General features: G+C 60.4%; 1 protein-coding gene across 1 annotated transcript in view; it reads left to right on the top strand.

Annotated features, from left to right (window-relative positions):
• Positions 1-415: 415 nt before the first annotated feature.
• STAG3 (STAG3 cohesin complex component) overlaps positions 416-24,775 on the top strand; it is a gene marked incomplete at its 3' end in the record, with an annotated part of 30,684 nt that continues 6,324 nt past the window's right edge. The window contains 20 exon segments of the mRNA XM_084616633.1: positions 416-488; positions 3,231-3,423; positions 4,768-4,879; positions 5,316-5,429; positions 5,777-5,873; positions 6,143-6,219; positions 8,216-8,420; positions 15,576-15,727; positions 15,927-16,000; positions 16,182-16,305; positions 16,448-16,546; positions 16,826-16,905; positions 17,065-17,172; positions 17,550-17,649; positions 17,733-17,844; positions 17,954-18,060; positions 18,296-18,388; positions 18,694-18,783; positions 19,223-19,423; positions 24,614-24,684. Of these exon segments, the coding sequence (XP_084472759.1) occupies positions 3,266-3,423; positions 4,768-4,879; positions 5,316-5,429; positions 5,777-5,873; positions 6,143-6,219; positions 8,216-8,420; positions 15,576-15,727; positions 15,927-16,000; positions 16,182-16,305; positions 16,448-16,546; positions 16,826-16,905; positions 17,065-17,172; positions 17,550-17,649; positions 17,733-17,844; positions 17,954-18,060; positions 18,296-18,388; positions 18,694-18,783; positions 19,223-19,423; positions 24,614-24,684 (2,174 nt within the window). The 5' untranslated portion in view covers positions 416-488; positions 3,231-3,265.

Genomic DNA, 24,775 nt, shown 5'->3' with positions numbered 1-24,775 from the left:
CGGGGTCTAATCTGCAAGGGGTGGAACCAGGGGAGAGGGTGGGGCTTCTGGGGGCAGGGCTGGCTGGAGAGGGGGAGCTTCTCCCCCGAGGGTGGGGGGCGTCTCAGAGGCCGGCGGGGGCGTGGTCTCCGCTCAGGGGGCGGGGCGCGATGGGCGGGAGCGGCGGGAGGAGGCGGGGCTAGGCCACAGGGAAGGAGGGGGCGGAGGGAGAGCGGTTCCGCGCCTGCGCAGTGTTGGCGCGCGGGCTCCTCGTGCTGGGCGTGGCCTGAGCGTTTCCCGCGCTGGGCCGAGGCTGAGGAGAACGCGGCCGGTAGAGCGGCGCGCGCGACAGCGGCCAGGCGGGTGAAGGGAGCGCGAGACTCCACCCCACGTGACTCCCCTCCCCTTATTCTAAGTGGGCGATAGAAGGGCGCGAGCCCCGCCCACCCAGCTGCCGTTGGGGGCTCGAGACCCTTCCCCTCGCGTGACGCCCCCCCAACGGCCGTGAGGTGCAGGGCGGGGGTCTCAGTGAGGAGCAGCCCCGCCCCTGTGTTCTGTGGGGGGCGGGTCCCCTCAGTGTGTCCCGGGGGGGGGGTGACTGCCCCCTGGCGGGACCCTGTGTTCTGTGGGGGGTGACTCCCCTCAGTGTGTCCTGGGGGGGGTGACTGCCCCCTGGCGGGACCCTGTGGGGGGAGGGGGTGACTCCCCTCAGTGTGTCCTGGGGGGGGGTGACTGCCCCCTGGTGGGTCCCTGTGGGGGGTGGGTCCCCTCAGTGTGTCCCGGGGGGGAGGGTGACTGCCCCCTGGCGGGACCCTGTGGGGGGAGGGGGTGACTCCCCTCAGTGTGTCCTGGAGGGGGGTGACTGCCCCCTGGCGGGACCCTGTGTTCTGTGGGGGGTGACTCCCCTCAGTGTGTCCTGGGGGGGGTGACTGCCCCCTGGCGGGACCCTGTGGGGGGAGGGGGTGACTCCCCTCAGTGTGTCCTGGGTGGGGAGGGTGACTGCCCCCTGGCGGGACCCTGTGGGGGGTGGGTCCCCTCAGTGTGTCCCGGGGGGGAGGGTGACTGCCCCCTGGCGGGGCCCTGTGGGGGGAGGGGGTGACTCCCCTCAGTGTGTCCTGGGGGGGGTGACTGCCCCCTGGCGGGACCCTGTGGGGGGAGGGGGTGACTCCCCTCAGTGTGTCCTGGGGGGGAGGGTGACTGCCCCCTGGCGGGGCCCTGTGGGGGGAGGGGGTGACTCCCCTCAGTGTGTCCTGGGGGGGGTGACTGCCCCCTGGCGGGACCCTGTGGGGGGAGGGGGTGACTCCCCTCAGTGTGTCCTGGGGGGGGTGACTGCCCCCTGGCGGGACCCTGTGGGGGGAGGGGGTGACTCCCCTCAGTGTGTCCTGGGGGGGGGTGACTGCCCCCTGGTGGGTCCCTGTGGGGGGTGGGTCCCCTCAGTGTGTCCTGGGGGGGGTGACTGCCCCCTGGCGGGACCCTGTGTTCTGTGGGGGGTGACTCCCCTCAGTGTATCCTGGGGGGGGTGACTGCCCCCTGGCGGGACCCTGTGGGGGGAGGGGGTGACTCCCCTCAGTGTGTCCTGGGGGGGGGTGACTGCCCCCTGGTGGGTCCCTGTGGGGGGTGGGTCCCCTCAGTGTGTCCCGGGGGGGAGGGTGACTGCCCCCTGGCGGGGCCCTGTGGGGGGAGGGGGTGACTCCCCTCAGTGTGTCCTGGGGGGGGTGACTGCCCCCTGGCGGGACCCTGTGGGGGGAGGGGGTGACTCCCCTCAGTGTGTCCGGGGGGGGGTGACTCCCCTCAGTGTGTCCTGGGGGGGGGTGACTGCCCCCTGGTGGGTCCCTGTGGGGGGTGGGTCCCCTCAGTGTGTCCCGGGGGGGAGGGTGACTGCCCCCTGGCGGGGCCCTGTGGGGGGAGGGGGTGACTCCCCTCAGTGTGTCCTGGGGGGGGGAGGGTGACTGCCCCCTGGCGGGTCCCTGTGGGGGGAGGGGGTGACTCCCCTCAGTGTGTCCTGGGGGGGGTGACTGCCCCCTGGCGGGACCCTGTGGGGGGAGGGGGTGACTCCCCTCAGTGTGTCCTGGGGGGGGGTGACTGCCCCCTGGCGGGACCCTGTGGGGGGAGGGGGTGACTCCCCTCAGTGTGTCCTGGGGGGGGGTGACTGCCCCCTGGTGGGTCCCTGTGGGGGGTGGGTCCCCTCAGTGTGTCCCGGGGGGGAGGGTGACTGCCCCCTGGCGGGGCCCTGTGGGGGGAGGGGGTGACTCCCCTCAGTGTGTCCTGGGGGGGGGTGACTGCCCCCTGGCGGGACCCTGTGGGGGGAGGGGGTGACTCCCCTCAGTGTGTCTGGGGGGGGGTGACTGCCCCCTGGCGGGACCCTGTGGGGGGAGGGGGTGACTCCCCTCAGTGTGTCTGGGGGGGGGTGACTGCCCCCTGGCGGAACCCTGTGGGGGGAGGGGGTGACTCCCCTCAGTGTGTCCTGGGGGGGGTGACTGCCCCCTGGTGGGTCCCTGTGGGGGGTGGGTCCCCTCAGTGTGTCCCGGGGGGGAGGGTGACTGCCCCCTGGCGGGGCCCTGTGGGGGGAGGGGGTGACTCCCCTCAGTGTGTCCTGGGGGGGGGAGGGTGACTGCCCCCTGGCGGGTCCCTTTGGGGGGAGGGGGTGACTCCCCTCAGTGTGTCCCGGGGGGGAGGGTGACTGCCCCCTGGCGGGGCCCTGTGGGGGGAGGGGGTGACTCCCCTCAGTGTGTCCTGGGGGGGGGAGGGTGACTGCCCCCTGGCGGGTCCCTGTGGGGGGAGGGGGTGACTCCCCTCAGTGTGTCCTGGGGGGGGTGACTGCCCCCTGGCGGGACCCTGTGGGGGGAGGGGGTGACTCCCCTCAGTGTGTCCTGGGGGGGGGTGACTGCCCCCTGGCGGGACCCTGTGGGGGGAGGGGGTGACTCCCCTCAGTGTGTCCTGGGGGGGGTGACTGCCCCCTGGTGGGTCCCTGTGGGGGGCGGGTCCCCTCAGTGTGTCCGGGGTGGGAGGGTGACTGCCCCATGGCGGGTCCCTGTGCGGGGCGGGTCCCCTCAGTGTGTCCCGGGGGGGAGGGTGACTGCCCCATGGCGGGTCCCTGTGGGGGTGGCTGGCCTGGCTCAGGGCCAGTCTCCGGGGGGTGTCTGTAGAGCAGGGGTAGGTGACTCTGCAGGTGGTTTCCCCTTGTTGGGCTTTGGGGGGGCCACGCTCTCCATCCCCGTTATCCCGTCACATGTGCTGTGCTCTTCCCACAGGCTGCTCCCGGATCCAGGCCTCGCTCCCTCCCGCCATGTTACTGCGGAAATCCTCCCGCGTTCTTGACTCCCCAGGCAGCTCCAGTTCCTCCCTGGTGCAGCCGCAGGGCATGTGGGCCAGCTCCAGCTCCTCCGTGGCACAGGGGGATGCGGAGATGGGCTCCCTGCCAGCCTCCGGGGTGCCAGATGTCCCGTGAGTGGGGTGCAGAGCACGGTGCAGGCTGTCTGGGAGCAGGCGGGGGGGCAGCACTGGAGGACTGCTGGTGTGGGGACAGAGTTGGGGAAGGCTGGAGGGTGATGGGTCAGGCGTTAGCACTGGGTAATGACATAGACTGCACACTTACACAGCTTGCGGATGGTACCAAGCAGGTTGCAAGGGTTAGAATTCCAAATGAACAAACAGGAGAAATGGTCTGAAACAAACAGGGTGAAATTCACTCAGGACAAATGCAAATTTCTACCCCGAGGGACAAATACACAATGCACAAATACAAAATGGAAGTGTGAGTGCCGAGAGAGGAGCACTTGAGGCAGGCGTCTGGGGGTTGAGGTGGATCCCAAAATAAATGAGCAAAAATGTGCCCAAAAAGTGAACATCATTCTGGGTTGTGTTAGCAGGAGTGATCTAAGCATGACACGCTCCACTCAGCACTGATGAGGCCTAAACTGGAGTACTGTGTCCAGGTCTGGGCGCCACGCTTCAGGAAAGAGGTGGACAGATTGGAGAAAGTCCCGAGGAGGGCAACAAAAACGATGAATGATCTAGAAAGCACAAGCTATAAGGAAAGATTGAAAATATGGGGTTTGTTTAGTCTGGAGAAGGGAAGACTGAGGGGGGGATGTGAAAACAGTTTTCAAATGCATAAAAGGGGGTTATAAAGAGGAGGGTTATGAATTGTTCTCCTTCAGTCCTGAGGACGGGACAACAAGCAAAGGGCTTAAACTGCAGCAAGGGAGGGTTAGGTAAAACATGAGGAAACCCTTCCTAGCTGTCCAGGTGGTTAAGCCTTGGAACAAATTGCCCAGGGAGGCTGTGGTATCTCCGGCACGGGAGGTTTTTAAGGTCAGGTTAGACAGACACTTGTCAGGGATCGTTTAGTTGAGTGGTTTTCAAACTTTTTAGGCTGCATACCCCTTTCCAAATAATCGAGTGTACCGCGTACCCCCATCTGAGAGAGGGTTATAATATACCTGTGAAAGCAGAAACAAAGGTTGGTAAGGAATAACACGGTGCATTGTCTGCCACCACAGGATTTTTCTCATGTACCCCCTGACGAGAGCTCGTGTACCCCAGTTTGAAAACCACTGGTTTAGATAATACTTAGTTCTGCCTCACTGCAGGGGTCTGGACTAGTCTCGAGGTCCCTTCCAGTCCTACATGTCTGTCACCGGGGAGTCCTCAGACCACAGAGGTTGCTGGGGTGGTGTGGGCGTGCCAGATGGCATGGTGGGAGCCCTGGGGCTGTGAGGAGGGCAGCTGGGGGAGGGCAGTGAGGCCATGGGGGCTGTCTGCTCAGGACGTGTGCTCTGCCCACAGGGACCTGAGCAGCAGTGAGGATGGAGGTGGCTCCGACTCAGGCAGTGACTTTGAGGACACGCTCTGGAAGGGCGGCAAGCGGGGCACTAGGACCCCTCTTAGCCACACCCTGGTATGCATGGCCCTTGCCTGTCTCCTCTCCAGTCTCCCAGCCCCCTGAGCCGCACACTGGTACACCTCCAGGCTCCCCAGCGTCCCCTCATGTGGACACCCTCAACCCCCCTTGAGCTTCAGCCTGGTCCTCTGTGCCCCCCTAGCCTCTCTTTGCCCCCACTCAGTCTGATCCCAGCTCTTCTGCTTCAGCCAGCTTTGTGCCATGGAGCTGATGGGATGCAGGTGCAGCAGAGCCCAGGAACTTCTGACTCTGGTCCCAGCCTCCCCCTTCCCCCTGTTGTGGCCAGCCAGGGCAGGAACCCCAGCCTCACCTGGCTTTCGGGTCCCTGCAGCATGGGTTCAGTGTTGTCTCTCAGGCACACTTCTCATGAAGCTGTGATATACTCGAACACAGGGCTCAGGCTGTGTCTTTTCTCCTCCCACTCCTCCCCCAGACAGCCAAGCGACCCCGGAAAGATGCCAGCAGAGATGGGGGTAGCCTGGCTGAGAGAAACCAGGAGCCCAGCAACCTCTTTGAGGTAGTGAGGCTGGCTAAGAGTGCCATGGAGGTAATCACACCCTCTTCATCCCCCTGTTTCCACCCTCCCCATGTCACTGCACGGGAGTATCACTGGGACTCCTGGGTTCTCTCCCCAGCTCTGGGAGGGGAGTGGGGGCTGGTGGGTGAGAGCGAGGGGGCTGGGAGCCAGGACTCCTAGGTTCTGTCCCTGGCTCTGGGAGGGGAGTGGGATCTAGTGGTCAGAGGGTGCAGGGAGTCAGGACTCCTGGGTTCTGTCCCCGGCTCTGCTGACTCACTGCTTGACTTTGGGTGCTCAGGCCCTATCTCTGTATCCCATGCCCTGCGTAACCCCTACTTCTCCTTCTGTCTCTTTCCTCACGTCTCCTGTACCTTAAGTCTGTGGTGGACGACTGGCTGGAGAGCTACAAGCAGAACAAGGAAGCTGGGTTCCTGGAGCTCGTCAACTTCTTCATCCACTCCTGTGGCTGCAAAGGTGAGAGGCCCTGGGCCTGCATCCTGAGATCCCTGGCCCAGCTCTGTACCCATCTGTGTCTGTGTGGCACAGCTCAGCTCCAGGCGCTGGTCCCCACCTCTGGATTTGTCCCCAACACCTCTTTTTAGGGTGAGCTCCAAGCCCCATTTCCTGCCTTTTCCGGGGGAGGAACCACTGAGAGATCCCTGGGTAGTCTGTGGGGAGCCCAGGGCAGGAGTCCTGGCTGGTTGTCCCCTTGCCACCCGTTCTCACCTCTCTCCCCATGGCAGGTGTCGTGACCCCGGAGATGTTCAGGAAGCAGCAAAACTCGGAGATCATCCAGCTGCTGACGGAGCAGTTTGATGAGGTGCCCAGTGTGTGGGGCAGGGGAGGGAGGAGCTGTCCAGGCAGGGCTCCCAGGAGGGTAGGGGTAGTGCATATAGGCCCAGCTCATCCCCTGTAAGGGTGGCTGGGAGGAGACAGAGGAGCATGGGGTCTGGCATAGGGGGCAGTGGGCGGTGCCCCCCCATACCTGTTGGTAAATCGCTACCCCCTGCTTATGGTGTATGAGAGAGCCTCGTCTGTGCCCAGTGGGGGTACACTCTCACAAAACTGCTGGTAGCACAAGGGTTCCACTCTGGGCTGTCACAAGTCCCCTCTTTCCCAGTGCGGGCTAGCAATCCACATGCCCCACTTCATTACACTCGAGTGCCCAGCCCCTTATCTTCTGGACACCTGCAATGCACACGGGTCTGCTGCCCCATGGAGCACCACGCCCCACTCCACCAGCCTCTCCTCTGTTCAGCACTCCTGAGCACAAGGCTCTTAGGCAGGTGTCTAGTAAAACCGGAGTGAAGTTGATTTAACAAAGCTCAAGCTAAAGATTCAAACAAAAGCCAGGAAATGGATTTGGAAACATATGGTGTCACGGAGTGTGGGGGAGTCCAGGCCCTGCACCCCTCTTCCTGGGATTCACTGTGACTCTCAGCCAGCCAGTAAAACAGAAGATTTATTGGACAATAGGAACACAGTCTAAAACAGAGCTTGTGGGTACAACCAGGACCCCTCAGTCAAGTCATTCTGGGGGGCAGGGAGCTTAGACCCCAGCCCTGGGGTTCCCAGCGTTCCACCACCCAGCTCAAAACTGAAACCAAAGCCCCTCCAGTAGGCTCTCTCCTGCAGCCTTTGTCTAGTTTCCCTGGGCGGAGGTGTTACCTTCCCCCCACCCCACCCCCCTCCTGGCTCAGGTTACAGGCTCTCAGGTATCCCATCCCCAGTGACAGGTTTCAGAGTAGCAGCCATGTTAGTCTGTATTCGCAACTCCCCTGCCACATTCCCAGGTCAACACTCCCCCCTCCCTACTGCGTCACATCAGGGTACAGGGAAAAGAAACGCTTGACTTGCAATCTGTAGCCTTTAGAGTAGCAGCCGTGTTAGTCTGTATTCACAAAAAGAAAAGGAGTACTTGTGGCACCTTAGAGACTAACCAATTTATTTGAGCATGAGCTTTCGTGAGCTACAGCTCACTTCATCGGATGCAATCTGTAGCCTGTATTTACTGACCGTCTCATAAAGTGTTTCTAACCCAATGATCCGTCCCTACAGCATTTGTCCAGTCCAGAAAGCTGGGATCTGCTTTTCACTGAATGCATCCGATGAAGTGAGCTGTAGCTCAGGAAAGCTTATGTTCAAATAAATTTGTTAGTCTCTAAGGTGCCACAAGTACTCCTTTTCTTTTTGCGAATACAGACTAACACGGCTGCTACTCTGAAAGCTTTTCATCAGACACTCATGCTGATGGAGTGTTGCCTGCAGAGTGGATCACCTCTTGTGCCCATCCTTCTCCCAGACTTTCTGTCTCTTTTCATAATGAGGGCATTTCATTAACCTCAGCTTAGCCCTGAGGGTTCCCTACTCAGAGGGTTTTCTTGGGGTTCTTCTGTCTAAATGCTCGGGCCTGCATATTGCTCAGACAGTAAACACAGGGTGGGGCTGTGTTGAAAGTGGTTAATTATTCTCTCTCTTAGCTGAGTTAGCTCTGAGGCGCACCCTGCTCAAGATGATGTGCTTCAGCTCCAACGGTTTTGGAACAGAATGAGTCTATATTATACATCTCACTTAAAATAGTTCCTGTACAAACATCTTTTCTTTTTGTGAATACAGACTAATACGGCTGCTACTCTGAAACCAAACATCTCTCAGTAACCATGGCCATCCACTAATCCTTAGCTTTCAGTGGAGACCACACATGACCCCCAGCCTTTGGTGGAGTATCGAGAAAATGGTCAGACATAGGTGTAACTGGGCACGTCTACGTCACGCCTGTCTCACCCCTCGTGCCTTCCCTCTCCTCCCCTCTGCAGGACTCTGCTGAGTACCCGCTGGTCCTGACCACCCAGCCCTGGCGAAAGTTCCAGGCGGGATTCTGTGAGCTGGTGACAGTGCTGGTGCGACGCTGTCAGTACAGCATCATCTACGACGAGTACCTCATGGACACACTCATCTCCCTGCTCACTGGCCTCTCCGACTCCCAGGTGCGCGCCTTCCGCCACACCAGCACCCTCGCAGGTGAGTCCCGCCTCAGGGACGCGAATGGCATCTGCCTTAGCATTGCAACCGCAAGGTAGCAGTTAGAGCAGTGTGCCTGGGTCAGGGGTATCTGGGGAATCCTGGCTTTCTGCTGGGCTGCAGTGCTTTCCTGTATGGGCTCAGAGGGCTGGGAGCCCACGGATGGCCTCTCTGTAGGGGAGAGTGGGAGGGTAACTTGTAATATTGTTGTCCTGTTTGTATCTCAGTTTCCCCTATTGCTGCATTGTTACCCAGGCTGGTAGGGGGGTGGTGACCACTGTTCCCTCTAAGCTGTGCGAGTCCTAAACCCTGCGCACACAGTGCAACACCGCGCATAGAAAAATTTGCACAGAAGCACAACAATTTGCACAGAAGAAATTTTTTGCGCACCTGGCCTGTCAAAAATTAGAGGAAACATTGGTGGTGGCTGTTTGCTCTCGGGGCAGGCGAGGAGACAGAGGGGTAGGTGCTCGCTGTCTGGGCCTTAGGTCCCATATCAGTGGCGGTCTTGAGAACACAATGGCAGATCCAGTCACCAAGACCTAGCAAGCCAGGACCCAGAGGGAGATGGACTTAGCCTCCCTGCTGAGAGGTGGGGAATGGTGTGACGATGTGACTCAGCAGGGAGGGGGGAGTGTTGACCTGGGAATGTGCCCTGGGGAGGGGAGACCTGAGAGCCTGTCACCTGAGCCAGGAGGGGGAGGGGGAGGTGACACCTCCGCCCAGGAATGTGAACAGAGGCTGCAGCAGGGAACCTGCTGGGTGGGTTTAGTTTCAGTTTGGGGCTGGGTGGAGGAACACAGGGAACCCCAGGGCTGGGGTCTAAGCTCCCTGCTCCCCCAGAAGGACGTGATTGAGGGGTCCTGGTTGTACCCACAAGCTCTGTTTGGGACTGTTCCTGTTGTCCAATAAACCTTCTGTGTTACTGGCTGGCTGAGAGTCTCAGTGGATCCCAGGAAGAGGGGTGCAGGGCCTGGACTCCCCCACACTCCGTGACAACTGGTGGCAGCGGTGGGATGTACTGCACCCCGTGAACGGCGCTTCCTGCAGTAAGTGACTGGGGAGCAGTAAAACGAAGGGGAATTGACGGGGACCAGGCGTGCTGAAGATTCAGAGAGAGACGGTTTCGGGGGGCGGTTAACCCCTGGGAATGTGTGACCAGAGAGAAAGACTTTTGCAGTAACAGGGTCCCCCAGGGGATTGCAGCGAGCGGTCCCAGGGGCGGAGGAGTCTGCAGCTCGACCCTGGCAAAGAGTCGGTGACCTCAAGAAGGACGGGCACACGAGGGGCTTTTCCTGGAAACCGTGGGAAGCTGCCCGGCCTGCGAGTGGCCAGCAGGGAGATGTACGCTAAACGCCTGAAGAGCGACCTGGTGGAGCTGTGCAGGCAGAGGGGGCTGCGCATCGGGAGGTCCACCAAGGAACAGCTGATTGCCCAGCTGGAGGAGAGGGATCGCTTGGATGACCCGATCCCTGTCCCTGAGGGAAGCTGCCCGGGGGACGCAGCGTGGGCCCTGGGGCCTGACCGGGCTGGGAGGGGTCAGACTGCTGCTGAGGACATCCCGAGACCCTTCCTACCTATGTCCGGGGGAGGGGTTGGGGGAAGCCCAGCGAATACCGAGGGCACCCTGACCCCGGCACCCAGCAGGGGATCCTCCCAGCGGAGCTCCCCATCCCTGGAGCGGAGGCGGCTGGAATGGGAGAGGGAGATGAAAATGAGGGAGCTGGAGGATCATGAAAAACAACGTCAACATGAGGAGAAACAACGTCAACATGAGCAGGAGGAGAAGGAGAAACAACGTCAACATGAGCAGGAGGAGAAGGAGAAACAACGTCAACATGAGCAGGAGGAGAAGGAGAGGGAACGTCAGGAGAAGGAGAAACAAAGGCAGCATGAACTGGAGCTGGCCAGGCTGAGGAGCAGTGGGGCCCCGGCTGCGGTGAGTGCGGGGGGACCCAAGACTGCAAGGAACTTTGATAAGTGCTTCCTGGCCCAGCGGAAGGAGGGGGAGGACATAGATAGCTTCCTGACGGCCTTTGAGAATGCCTGTGAGCTGCACAGGGTTGACCCTGCAGACAGGCTCCAGTTCCTCACCCCCTTACTGGACCCCAAAGCCGTGGAGGTGTACAGCCGGATGACAGGGCCGGAGGCAGGGGACTATGAACTGTTCAAGCAGGCCCTGCTCCGTGAGTTTGGGCTGACCCCCGAGATGTACCGGAGAAGGTTCCGGAGTCAGCGTAAAACGCCTGAGGTCACCTACCTACACCAGGCCAACCGGATGCAGGGGTATGCCCGCAAGTGGACAGCTGGGGCCCGAGCTAAAGAGGACCTGCTGGACCTAATCGTACTGGAGCAGCTGTATGATCAGTGCCCGTCCGACCTGAGGCTGTGGTTGGTGGACAAAAAGCTAGAGAACCCCCAGCGCGCAGGGCAGCTGGCCGACGAGTTTGTGAACAGTCGGTCAGGGGGTAGCCGGGAGGAGCCCCAAAAGAACAGGCCCCCCCCGATGCAGAGAGAGAGTCACCAGGGGGCCTCCCAGCGGGGAAATAGGGAGAACCCCCTCCCAAGGGGAACGCCTGGCGTCGGGCCCCTCCGACCTGCTCGAGGGGACCAACGTGACCTGAGCTGCTATCACTGTGGCCAGAGAGGCCACGTACGGTCCCAGTGCCCCGGGCTCAGGGACAGACTGAGCAGACCCAACCTACCCAGGGTTAACTGGGTAGGGACCCAGCTGGACGAGGGGCAGACGGCCCAGGCAAGGGGGGCTACCAGTTTACCACCTGCCCCGGAGGGAAGAGTACCCCAGGCCAGCTCCACCAGAGGGCTGGAGGCTCTGGACTCAGGGTGCTCAGTTTACAGGGTGGGCGCGGGGCTGTCCCTCCGGAGAGAGTGCCTTGTTCCCCTGGAGGTGGATGGGAGGAAGGTCAATGGATACTGGGATACGGGCGCGGAGGTGACGCTGGCCCGGCCCGAGGTGGTGGCCCCAGATCGGGTGGTGCCCAACACCTATCTGACCCTGACAGGGGTGGGCGGGACCCCATTTAAGGTGCCCGTGGCAAGGGTACACCTGAAATGGGGGGCCAAGGAGGGCCCCAAGGATGTGGGGGTACACCACCATTTGCCCACTGAAGTTTTGATGGGGGGAGACCTAGAGGACTGGCCAAGCAAGCCCCAGGCCGCCCTGGTTGTGACGCGTAGCCAGAGCCGGCGAGGGGCACTGCTCCCTGACCTCGGGGAGGGTATCACACCGGAGGCGCAGGACCCTACCCTGGTGGGGAGGGAGGGCCGAGGGGCACGGCTTAGAGAGGCGGAGGCCTCAGACCTGGCCAGCGAGAGGGAACCGGGCCCCGTCCCTGCCCCAGCTGCTGAGTTCCAGGCCGAGTTGAGGAAAGATCCCTCCTTGCGGAAGCTCAGGGACCTGGCCGACCTCAGGGTGGGACGGACCATGAGGAGAGGCTGCCAGGAGAGGTTCCTGTGGGAGAAGGGGTTCCTGTACCGAGAATGGGCTCCCACAAGGGAAGTAGAGTCCTGTGGGATCAGGAGGCAGCTGGTGGTCCCCCAGAAGTATCGCCGCAGGCTCCTGCACCTGGCCTATGACATCCCCCTCGCAGGGCACCAGGGAATCCGGCGCACCCGGCAGAGGTTGCTACAGAACTTTTACTGGCCCGGGGTCTTTACCACGGTCCGGCAGTATTGCCGATCCTGTGACCCCTGTCAGAGGGTGGGGAAGGCCCGGGACAAGGGGAAAGCGGCTTTGAGACCTTTGCCCATCATAGAGGAGCCTTTCCAGAAGGTGGCCATGGACATCGTGGGGCCTCTCAGCAAGACGACCCGGTCGGGGAAGAAATACATTCTGGTGGTGGTAGATTTTGCCACCCGCTACCCCGAGGCAGTGCCCCTAGCTTCCATTGAAGCCGACACCGTGGCCGATGCGCTCCTGACCATTTTCAGCCGAGTGGGGTTCCCCAAGGAAGTCTTGACAGACCAAGGCTCCAACTTCATGTCGGCCCTGCTCCGGTGCTTGTGGGAGAAATGTGGGGTCCGGCACGACTGGGCCTCAGCGTATCACCCCCAGTCCAATGGGCTGGTGGAGAGGTTTAACGGGACGCTAAAGATGATGCTGAAAACCTTTATGAACCAGCACCCGCAGGACTGGGACAAGTACTTACCTCACCTGCTGTTCGCGTATAGGGAGGTGCCCCAGGAGTCTACCGGATTTTCGCCTTTCGAACTGTTATATGGCAGGAGGGTGAGGGGCCCCCTGGACCTGATGAGAGACGAATGGGAGGGGAAGGCCACTCCCGATGGAGAGTCAGTGGTGGAGTATGTCCTGATCTTCCGAGAGAGACTGGCTGAACTCATGGGCCTGGCCAGGGAGAATCTGGCCAGAGCCCAGAGGAAGCAGAAGGTCTGGTATGACCGCACGGCACGGGCCCGTGCCTACGCCACCGGGGATCAGGTGATGGTTCTCATCCCAGTGAGAAAGAACAAACTACAGGCCGCCTGGGAGGGCCCTTTCAAGGTCGTCAAGCAGCTCAATGAGGTAAACTATGTGGTGGAGCTGTCAAACCGGGCGCACCACCGCCGGGTGTACCATGTGAATATGATGAAGCCATATTATGCCAGGGGGAATGTGGTGTTGGCCGTGTGTGGACAGTGGGAAGAGCAGGGAGATGACCCTTTAGTAGATCTATTCCCTGGGACCAGAGCTGGTTTCCCCCTGGAAACAATTCCCCTCTCGGATCAGCTAACCCCTGCCCAGCAAGCTGAGGTCAGGGAGGTGCTGCATCCGTACCGACAGCTGTTTTCCAACCAGCCTGGACGCACTAATCTGACTGTCCACCGGGTGCAGACAGGGTCACACCCGCCGATAAGATGCTCCCCCTTCCGAGTCACAGGGAAAACTGCTCAGGACCTGGAAAGAGAGGTCCGGGACATGCTGGCTTTGGGGGTGATCCAGCCATCTGCCAGCCCTTGGGCCTCGCCGGTGGTGCTGGTCCCCAAAAAGGATGGGTCGGTCCGGTTCTGTGTGGACTATCGGAAGCTCAATGCCATCACTGTATCTGATGCCTACCCCATGCCCAGGCCGGACGAGCTCCTAGACAAGCTGGGAGGAGCTCGGTACCTCACCACCATGGACCTTACAAAGGGCTACTGGCAAGTGCCGCTGGATGCAGATGCCCGACTGAAATCGGCCTTTATCACCCCTCTGGGGCTCTATGAGTTCCTGACCCTGCCTTTCGGCCTCAAGGGAGCGCCGGCCACCTTCCAGCGCCTAGTGGACCAGCTCCTGAGGGGGATGGAGAGTTTTGCCGTGGCGTATATTGATGACATCTGTGTCTTTAGCCAGACCTGGGAGGACCACGTGTCCCAGGTTAGACAAGTGCTGGACCGACTCCAGGGGGCTGGGCTGACTGTAAAAGCGGAGAAGTGCAAGGTGGGGATGGCGGAAGTATCTTACCTGGGCCATCGGGTGGGGAGCGGCCGCCTAAAGCCGGAACCAGCCAAGGTGGAGGTGATCAGAGACTGGCCCGCTCCCCACACCAAAAAGCAGGTCCAAGCCTTTATTGGGATGGCAGGATACTACCGAAGATTTGTGCCCCACTTTAGCGCCATAGCCACCCCCATCACTGAGCTATGCAAGAAGGGAAAGCCAGACAAGGTGGTCTGGACCGAGCAGTGCCAGGAGGCTTTCCGGGCGCTGAAGGAGGCTCTGGTCAGTGGCCCAGTTCTGGCAAACCCAGACTTTGACAAGCCCTTTGTGGTGTTCACCGACGCCTCAGACACGGGACTGGGGGCGGTGTTAATGCAGGAGGATGAAAAGGGGGAGAGACACCCCATCGTGTACCTGAGCAAGAAGTTGCTACCCCGGGAGCAACACTACGCGGCCATCGAGAAGGAGTGCCTGGCCATGGTGTGGGCCCTCAAGAAACTAGAGCCCTATCTCTTCGGGCGACACTTCACTGTCTACACCGACCACTCTCCCCTGACCTGGCTGCACCAGATGAAAGGAGCCAACGCCAAGCTCCTGAGATGGAGCCTGCTCCTGCAGGATTACGACATGGACGTGGTCCACGTGAAGGGAAGTGCCAACCTGATAGCGGATGCGCTGTCCCGGAGAGGGGGCCCCGAACTTCCCCAGGTCACTGGTCAGCGTGACCCCGCTCAGTTCAGTCTCGAAGGGGGGAGAGATGTGACGATGTGACTCAGCAGGGAGGGGGGAGTGTTGACCTGGGAATGTGCCCTGGGGAGGGGAGACCTGAGAGCCTGTCACCTGAGCCAGGAGGGGGAGGGGGAGGTGACACCTCCGCCCAGGAATGTGAACAGAGGCTGCAGCAGGGAACCTGCTGGGTGGGTTTAGTTTCAGTTTGGGGCTGGGTGGAGGAACACAGGGAACCCCAGGGCTGGGGTCTAAGCTCCCTGCTCCCCCAGAAGGACGTGATTGAGGGGTCCTGGTTGTACCCACAAGCTCTGTTTGGGACTGTTCCTGTTGTCCAATAAACCTTCTGTGTTACTGGCTGGCTGAGAGTCTCAGTGGATCCCAGGAAGAGGGGTGCAGGGCCTGGACTCCCCCACACTCCGTGACAAATGGCATTTCACCAGCTCCAGAACAGTTAGATGAGGTGGGGGGACAAATATTGGCTGCTGGAAGGTGTCAGGGCTCTCAGCTGGAGTCTGGCCCAAGAGGTCGGATAGACGGGCAGACAGCTTGAACCAAGGAGTTCCCTACAACGTGGCTGGGCTCTGGGCTACCCAGAATGGAGGATGCTTTAACCTTCATTTCTCTAGACTCCCCTGAGCTTCCTGTGTGCTATGTGCCACTTAACGAATAAACCCAGCTGTTCTGACAGTGCTGTGTGAGTGTCACAGCGAATGCCAGGCGAGGGGTGTGTTAATCCCTGCAGAGCGGGCGAGTCTCCCCCAGGGTCTGTCTCTGGGACTCGCTGAACAGAGCTCTTAGAACCCCAGTCTAAGGAGGTGGTGAAACCGTGTGGCTTCCCCTGAAAGAAGAGGGAGACCCCTCGGGGGTCTGGCACACTGATGGGTTCCTCCTAGAGACTGTTCCAAAGCAGGGGCCGTAGCCCCGATCCTGGGGATCCATAACCGGGTTACATGCAGAGCTCCCCACTTTGCTCACTCCATGCTCTTTGCCAGCCATGAAGCTGATGACGGCGCTGGTGAGGGTGGCGCTGGGCGTGAGCCTGCACAAAGACAACAACCAGCGGCAGTATGAGGCTGAGAGGAACAAGGGGCCAAGCCGCAGGGCCACGGACAAGCTAGAGGCACTGCTGGAGAAGCGCAGGGAGGTGAGCAAAGGCTAGACCCTGGACTGGCAGGGGCAGTGCTAGGGGACACTGGGTTGGTGGGGTGGGGCATGGTGCCAGGGAGGGCTGGACTGGTGGGGATGGGATGGGAGTGTTGGGATGGTGCTGGTGGGGACGGGTGCTGGGCTGGTAGGAGCAGGGCCTGCAGGAGTGCTGTGGGTGGCACCTGTGTCTGTCTCAGCTCCAGGAACAGCAGGAGGAGATCGAGAACATGATGAACGCCATCTTCAAAGGGGTCTTTGTGCATCGCTACAGGTGAGTGCGGGGAGGGGAGGTCAGGCTGGGAGGGGCCCCCGCCAGCTGGGTGTGGCTCTGCAGGGAGTCCCTGTCTTTCCCTGGGACCTGCACTTGAGGCTGGGGGCGGGCCAGGGCTCACACATGCTGGGGGGACAAGGGGCAGGCGTCGCAAGGGCATGCTGCGTGTCTTGTCTGGCAGGGACGTGGTGTCTGAGATCCGGGCCATCTGCATAGAAGAGATGGGGAACTGGATGCAGAGCTACAGCGCCTCCTTCCTGACAGACAGCTACCTCAAATACATCGGCTGGACCCTGCATGACAAGGTGGGGAGCAGGGGCTCGGCGAGGGCTGGGGCCTTGGTGTTGGAGGGGAGCAGGGAGATCCAGAGGCGGGGCTCTGACCTGTGACACAGGGAAGGGACGGAGGCTGGTGCTGGCCTGGCTCTCAGCTTCTCCATCCCCACAGCAGCGGGAGGTGCGGCTCAAGTGCCTGAAGGCCCTGCAGGGGCTGTACCGCAGCCGGGAGATGGCTGCCCGCATGGAGCTCTTCACCAGCCGCTTCAAGGTGAATGCCCCACCCTGCTGCCCGCCTGTCCCTGGGACGCCCCCACTCCTGGGGAGCCTGCCCTGCCGCCCGCTCTGCTGCTGGGACCCCCCCCCGGGGAGCCCCGCCCTGCCGCCCGCCTGCCCCTGGGATGCCCCCCTCCTGGGGAGCCTGCGCTGCCGCCCGCCTGTCCCCCTGCAGCCCACCCTGGGAGGCCTCCCTCCTGTGGGGCCCTGTTGCCCACTTACCCGTCCTGCGACACCCCCTCCCGTGATTGACTCTCCGTTCTGTGGCTCTCAGGGTCGCATGGTGTCCATGGTCCTGGACAAAGAGCCCGACGTGGGTGTGGAGGCGGTCAAGCTGCTGACCCTGATCCTGCAGTGAGTATGGCGCTAGGAGCCAAGCAGGGACATAGGGGAGGCCAGGCACATGCAGGGCATTTCAGGAAGCTGGGAGGGGCACGTAGTGAGCCCCATGGTGTGGGGCAGCTGGAGACCCCTCTCCCTGCTCAGGCTGAACCTCTCCTGCTCTGTGGGCAGGAACATGGAGGAGATGCTGACAGATGAGGACTGCGAGGCCGTTTACCCCGTGGTGTATGCTTCCAACCGGGCGCTGGCTGCTGCGGCCGGGGAGTTTCTTTACAGGAAGTGAGTGAGCGAGCGCGGTCACAGCACCGCCAGCAGGGGGCATGGGACTGCCAACAAATATACACCTTCCTCCCCCTGGGGTATAGGGCTCCCCCAACAGCCACTCCACACAGAGGAGTTTCACCTCCCTCTTCCCTTCAGGCCTTAACCTGCAGTCTCAGCCTGTGCTTTTCACAGGTGGCTGAGATACAACATTCCCTCTCCTCTGCTCCAACCCACCAGCCCCCACTCTTTTCCCCGAGCTGGGGAGAGAACCCAGGCATCCTGGCTCCCAGCCCCAACTGTTCTAACCCACCAGCCCCCACTCCCCTCACGGAGTCGGGGAGAGAACCCAGGCATCCTGGCTCTCCCCTCTCTAATGTGTGTGTGGTTTGCAGGCAGTTTGACTTGGATTGGGAAGCCGTGAAGGAGAAGGGGCGCCGTGGGGGGAGCAGGGACTTCTTTAGGCTGCTGCTGGCTTTCTTCATCGAGAGCGAGGTGAGGGGCGCAGTGGGGTCGGGAGCAGCGTGGGGGGTCTGTGTGAGGGCTAGTTTCACCAAGTCTCCCCTCTCCTCCCCCAGCTCCATGAGCATGCGGCGTACCTGGTGGACAGCTTGTGGGACTGTGCTGCCCCCCTGCTGAAGGACTGGGATGGGCTGACCCACCTGCTGCTGGAGGAGTCCCCAGAGGAGGGTGAGTGAGGGAGGGGAGGCTGTGATGCACGGGGTGAGAGTCACAGCTGCCTGGCAGCCTTTGGGGCTGGTCCTGGTCCTGGTCCTGGTCCTATTCCCTCTCCCCCCAGCAGGCTGGGGCGACCAGCAGGAAAACGCCCTGATTGAGATCCTGGTGTCCAGCATGCGCCAGGCCACGGAGGGGAAGTCGCCCGTCGGCAGGGGCCCTGGCAAGAAGGTAAAAGTGCCCGAGAGAAGGGAGGGGAGCGCTGTCCATCAGCTCCCCCGGGGGGTTCAGTGGCTCTGGGTGACATGTCCCCATGGGCCCGGAGACTTCAACACTCACCCTCCGCACTCCCCCAAGGGGGTAGGCAAGCTGGGTCCCTGTGCTGCTGGCCGGAGGTGTGCACGCTGCACCATCTGCAGCCACCGGGCAGGGGAGCCAGCTCTCACAGCACCATCCCCTGCGCCAGGTGCTCTCAGCGCGGGAGCGGAAGGCCCTGGAGGACGACAGGGAGAAACTCACTCAGTACCTCATCCCGCTGCTGCCCCAGCTGCTGGCCAAGGTAAATGGAGGGGAGGTGCAGGGGGGGGACCTCCCAGAGGTGGGTCCCGGGGGGAAGTAAAATGCCCCTTCCTGCCTCTGCTCTTCACCTGCAGCTGGGGAGGGAGGGGGCCATGATGAAGCAGGAACCCTGGGTCTGGCCTTTGCCCTTCCCTGGGCACCCCAGGGCCTCACGTGCCATAATCTGGATGATCTTGCTGTGAGGCCGTTCCCAGCTAGGTCATACGTAGTGGGGGGTACAAGGGGGGAGTGTCTGCCCCATCCTGCTGCCTCCCTGCTTGAGTGACACCTGCTCTGTTCCCGCAGTTCTCAGCTGATGCGGAGAAGGTGGCGCTCCTGCTGACGGCGCCGCGCTGCTTCAACCTCAGCCTCTACAGCAGTGGGCGGCTGGAGAAGGTACTGAGGGTGGGTCTTAGCAATCCTGGCTCCCAGCCCCCCACGTCCCTCCCAGAGCCAGGGAGAGAACCCAGGAGTCCTGGCTCCAGAGCTGCCAGTCCAGGAGCAGGGGAGACCCAGGTGCTCTGGGGCCTGTAGTGCCATGGGAACAGGAGCATCTGGGGTGGGGAGGAGGGGACCCCATTAGCTGCTTCCTTTGAGGTGCTGGCTGAGTTGCACTGTGCTGTCTGGGGACCCCTCCCATCCAAGTGATGCAACTAGTGCTGGGGGTCCCCTTGGACAGGGGTACAGTGAGTCACAGCCTGTGAGCCCTTCTCCTCCCTCTGCAGGAGCTGGGGATCCCCCTTTTCCTTCTCCAGAGTCTGCCTGTTCCCCTCCACCACCTTCCCAGGAGCTCTCCCCCCTCTGCCCAGCCCCACCATACCCTCTCTCCCCACAGTACCTAGAGCAGCTGCTGGCCCAGCTGCGGGAGGTGGTGGAGAAGCACACTTGCCAGGAGGTGCTGGAGGCTGCCTCCCAGGCGCTGTACGTGCTCTGCAACCCAGAGTTCACTTTCTACAGCCGCGTGGACTTGGCCCGCAGCCGCCTTGTGGACACACTGACTGACAAGTTCCAGCAGGAGGTGGCGGAGCTCCTCCAGGTACCTCCCGGGGCTGCGGCCGGGGGCTAGGGTTGGGACCCTGTGGGAAGGGGATGTCACTGCAGGGAGAGGGGGGATTGCTAGGGTCTGGAATGGCAGCCAGGCAGGGGAGTGGAGAGAGCATCTCTCTGTGAGGGTGGGGGGCCACCAGTATCATGGATTCACAGCTGCAGAATGGTCTCTAGGAGGGATCCTTCAGTGGGCCACACCCCCAAAGGGTCTCCCTCTTCCTCCAGGGGAAGCTATGTGGCTTCACCGCCTCCTGAGGCTGGACTTCTGGGCCTGCAGCCCCCCTGTTCTCCCCCCCCCCACCGTGAGCTCCGTTTAACAAGTCCCGGGGAGACTTGCCCGCTCTACAGGGATTCACACCCCTCGCCTAATGCTTGCAGTGACACCCGCACAGCACTGTCAGAACAGCCGGGTTTGTTCATTGAGTGGCGCACAGCACAGGAAGCTTAGGGGAGTCTAGAGAAATGGTTAAAGCATCGTCCATTGTGGGTAGCCCAGAGCCCAGCCACTCTGTGGGGAACCCCGTCAGTCTGTCCATCCGACCTCCTGGGTCAGACTGCAGGTCTGAGCCCAAACGCCTTCCAGCAGCCAACACTTGTCCCCCCACCTCATATGCCTCCAGTCCTTTGTTCTCCAGCTGGGGAAATTCGGCTCTTCTTGGAGTGGTTGCTCCTATCGATTCCAGTTAGGTGTGCGCGTGCCACATGCACCGTCATCGGAAGGCTTTTCCCCTAGCAGCGAAGACGGCACCAAGGTCCCTGGCCCTTCGCATTAAGCCTTCGATTCCGCCATGGGCAGCGCAGTCCCGGGGAAAGCCGGTGATGATCGGCCCTTCGACTCGGCCTGCAGAGGGGAGGTACCACTCGGAGTCCCGGTGCTGATCAGTCTCATGGCACCAGTTGCACTTGTGGCCAGGTCTGACTCGCGGCACCGATCCAGGTCCCGCCAGCACTCCCGCTCAGGCGCAGATCACCTTTGTGCAGTAGGTCCTGATCTTGGCACCGTTTGTATCGGCACCAGTCCGACTCTGCGCAGACCCCACTCATGGCACCACTCCCCAGCCTTGCGGCACTGCTCCCTGGCTCAGCTGCGTTTGGCACCGCCACGGCCATCGTGGTCCCGGTCCCCATTTTCGGACTCGGAGATGGGGTCCAAATATTGGCAGCAGCCCCGGCAGAAGTTGGCACGGGACAGACCTGACATCGGTGCAGGGCAATGGCAGTGAGCATTTTGGACATGCTACCACAGGAGCATGGGCCAGAGCAGTGAGCATTTTGGACCCCATGGGCGTACCACCAGGCCCAGGGTGCCCAGTCCAAGGCCTCATGCTCAGTGGCGTCTGAGCCTAGGGGGCCAGAGGCAGCGGCCACTCACCCCACCCCTAGGGGAGCAGAGGAGCCGGCGGGCGCACCACCTCCTCCGGAACCCACCCCAGTTCCTGAGCCAGACCCTGGAGTGGCTGGCACGGAGATAGAGGCGGGACAGGAGGTCCCCGAGGACCGAGAGGGTCAGAAGGACCCAGTTTCCCCACTAGTGTCCTCCTCAGCCAAGGCAGGATTTTTACAGGTGCAGGGGTAGGAACGGCAGGCGTAAGCCTTCCCATTCCCCATCCGGGCAGGGCCAGGGCCCGACTAAGCCTTCGTCAGGCTCAAAACAAACATTTTGAAGGTGTGCCCAAGGACGGAGCACCTGTCTCAACGCCGGATCCTTCCCCGTGTTTTTTGAACTGTCTATCCCACTTCTACCATGCATGGTCTCAAATAACACCGGACCACTGGGTTCTTCACATGGTGGGAGTGGGATATTTTCTCCAATTCTGCTCCTACCCTCTTCCCGTCCCTCTTCAGGGACCCTTCTCATGAGCAACTCCTTATCCAGGAGGTGCAGGCGCTCCTCGCCATAGGAGCGATGGAGGAGGTTCCTCAGCAGCTAAGGGGCAAGGGATTCTACTCCCGTTATTTCCTAATCCCCAAGCCAAAGGGGGCGAGGGGGTCTCAGGCCCATTCTAGACCTGCGAGGACTCAAGAAGTTCCTGGTAAAGTTGAAGTTCTGCACAGTCTTTCTCAATACAATCATCCCTTCCTGGGATCCAGGAGACTGGTTCGCTGCTCTTGACATGAAAGATGCATACTTTCACATAGTGATTTGCCCTGCTCACAGACGCTTTTTAAGGTGTGTGATCGACCAAAAACATCAGTTCACGGTCCTTCCCTTCGGCCTGTCGACAGCTCCACGAGTGTTCACCAAGCGTGTTGTGTAAAGCCTCCGCTCAATCCAGTAGAATGTGATTGTAAGATTTGTAGTCTTTCAGTCATTGCTAGTATGATCATTAAGTTCTGTAACCTTTTGCAAACTTTGTAACATGTAGTCATTGTTAGCATAGCCTTTTAAATTTTGTAATTTTTGCAAGCTTTTGTAACCTTGTATAACCTCCAAGCTTTGCAATATTCCATCAGGGAGAGTGTGAACAAGGGAATGTGTGTGGGAGAGAAGGGAGTGTGAACAAGGGAGTTGATGTTGGGACTGGGTGGAGAGGAATTGCAAGGGGAAAAGAGCCAGGAGACAGGTGTGTCTGATGTAATCTGCCCTGAGAAGGCAATCACAGGGTGCTGTAAAGAAAATAATAACCTGCTATGCATGAAAAGAATGTCTGCAAATGCTGTGATGGACACAGAAGGAAAACTCAGTGTACGTGACAGAAGCCGTCCAGTTCCAATAAAAGGAAGACCGCACGCTCACAGCTGTCTCTTCTTCTTGGCCTGCTTGCCGGCCCGGATCCATGACCACAGGCAGACACACCAGATCTGCTATGCTTTGGCTTCTCGGCTTCCTCAGCTGTTTCCCGTAACTCTCTACCTGCATGAATGTGGGGGTGCATGAGGGTATGAATGCGTTGAATGTGTGCATGCATGAATAAGCTCTATCCCTTTTCTGTTTGATCCAATAGCGGCATTTAATAAAACCAATATAAGTGTAACCCTGAGTTGGTTTCTAGTGAAACTGCGGTAACAAAGTGCATGTCGGTGGTAGCAGCTTTCCTCCGAAGGAGGCAGGTGTAGGTATACCCCTACCTCAACAACTGGCTACTCAGGGGGCACACCAGAGAGCAGGTGGAGTTGCAGATCAGTCTGGTCACATCCACGTTTGAGAGACTGTCTCCTCTTCAGTGTGAACAAGTCAACCTTGTTACCGACCCAGAGAATAGAATTTATTGGGGGCAGTGTTGGACTCAGTCCAGGCAAGAGCACGTTTGCCAGAGTCCTGATTCCAAGCCATGTCATACATCATTTGATGTGTGAGAGAGTACCCAACCGCTACAGCAAGGAATTGCCTCAGTCAGAAGGCCACCTGCATGTACATGGTCCGGCATGCCAGGCTGCGGCTCAGGCCTCAACAGACGTGGCTCACCTTGACATACGCCCTGGGGTGCAGCAGCCTGAATTTAGTGGTCATGGTGCCACAGAAGGTATGAGTCACTCCAGTGGTGGCTCAATGCTCAGATAGTCTGCGAGAGAGTCCCCTTCAGCAGCCCTCAACTCTCTTTCTCTAGTTGCGGACACGTCAGCTCTAGGGTGGGGCGCACATCTGGGAGATCTCCAAATGCAGGGCCTCTGGGCACAGGACGAGCTCTCTCTCCATGTCAATATCAAGGAGCTCAGAGCGGTGCGACTCGCATGCCAGGCTTTTCAGTCTCAACTGCAAGGCCAATACGTGGCAGTCATGATGGACACCGCTGCAATGTTTTACATCAAAAAGCAGGGTGGAACCCGGTCCCCACCCCTCTGCCAGGAGGCCCTCGGGCTCTGGGAATTCTGTATAGCCCACTCCACCTGGAAGCATCATATCTGCCAGGAGTCCAGAATATACTGGTGGACTGCCTCAGCAGGTCCTTCCACAACCACGCATGGTCCAGCCAGCCAGACATCGTTCACTCCATTTTCCAGAGGTGGGGTTTCCCCAGGTCGACCTGTTCACCGCTCAGAGCAACAGGAAGTGCCCAGCGTTTTGCTCCTTCCAGAAAAGCAGCCTGGGCTCAATTGCGGCCACATTCCCGCTACCCTGGGGAGGCCGCCTGCTCTGCGCCTTTCCCCTGAGCCCTCTCGTGCACAAGGTCCTGCTCAAGGTCCACAGAGACAGTGTGACGTTCCCTGCTGGTGGTATCTGGACTGGTGATCTGCTAGGCCACTCCAATCCTTGACTCTGGGAGCCAGCCTGACCCTGCTCTGCTGTGAGAACCCCCTGAGCACCTGATGGGTGCTGCTGGAGGAAAAACTTTCCAACGACTGCACACAGCAGACACACACCTAATTGGAATGGATATGAGCAACACATCTCGAAGAACAACAATTACGAGAAGGTAATTAACCGTTTTTAGCCTGCCTGCTGAGAGGGGAAGTCCATCTCCCTCTGGATCCTGGCTGGCTAGGTCCTGGCGATTGGATCTGATTTAATTGGGGATTGGTCCTGCTTTGAGCAGGGGGTTGGACTAGATACCTCCCGAGGTCCCTTCTAACCCTGCTATTCTATGATTCTGTGATCTGCCATTGTGTTCTCAGATGCTCCATTGACATGGAGACTAAGGCCCAGGCAGATATGGACACCCACCTTTCTGTCTCTGAGAACAAACACTCCTTTTCCACCCACGGGGTAACACTGCCGCATATGGGGAAACAAGTCCAAACAGGACTACAAAAATATTACAAAATATTCCCACTTTATCACAGCCGGGCGTTCAGGGAGTGGGGTATATGGGCATGTTACTGCAGGCACTGGGGGTTAGGGGGGCCAGGCATTCAGGGAGTGGGGTGTATATAGCATGTTACTGGGGTTTGGGGGCACCAGGTTCTCAGGGAGTATGGTGTATGTAGTGTGTAACTGGGAGCCGGGGGTGCCAGGCCGTCAGGGAATGGGGCGTGTTACTGGGGGTGTGGGAGCGGGTACCAGGCACTCAGGGATTGGGGTGTATGGGGCATGTTACTGCAGACATTGGGGACACCAGGTGCTCAGGGAGTGGGGCGTGTGACTGGGGGCAGTGGGGGCACCAGGTGCTCAGGGAGTGGGGTGTACATAGTGTGTAACTGGGAGCATGGGGGGCGCCAGGCACTCAGGGACAGTGCTGGGGGTGCTGTAAGACTGGTACCTAGGGGCCTGCCCTGCTGAGATGTCTCGGTCCCCCCTCAGGCCTCATACCTGGACGAAGACGAGGTTTACAGCATGGCTGCCACTCTGAAGCGCATTTCCGTCCTCCACAAGTGAGTGCCAGACTGCGTCTCCCCGTCCCCCCCCCAAGCTCCGTCCGGACAGCAGGGCCCGGTCACACAGCTCTGCCCTTCCCGTCCCATC

The sequence above is a fragment of the Lepidochelys olivacea genome (assembly GCF_965140295.1).
Source record: "Lepidochelys olivacea isolate rLepOli2 genome assembly, chromosome: 28".
NCBI lineage: Eukaryota > Metazoa > Chordata > Testudines > Cheloniidae > Lepidochelys > Lepidochelys olivacea.
The sequence above is the reverse complement of the archived record's forward strand: the minus strand, read 5'-3'. Positions and strand labels throughout refer to the sequence as shown.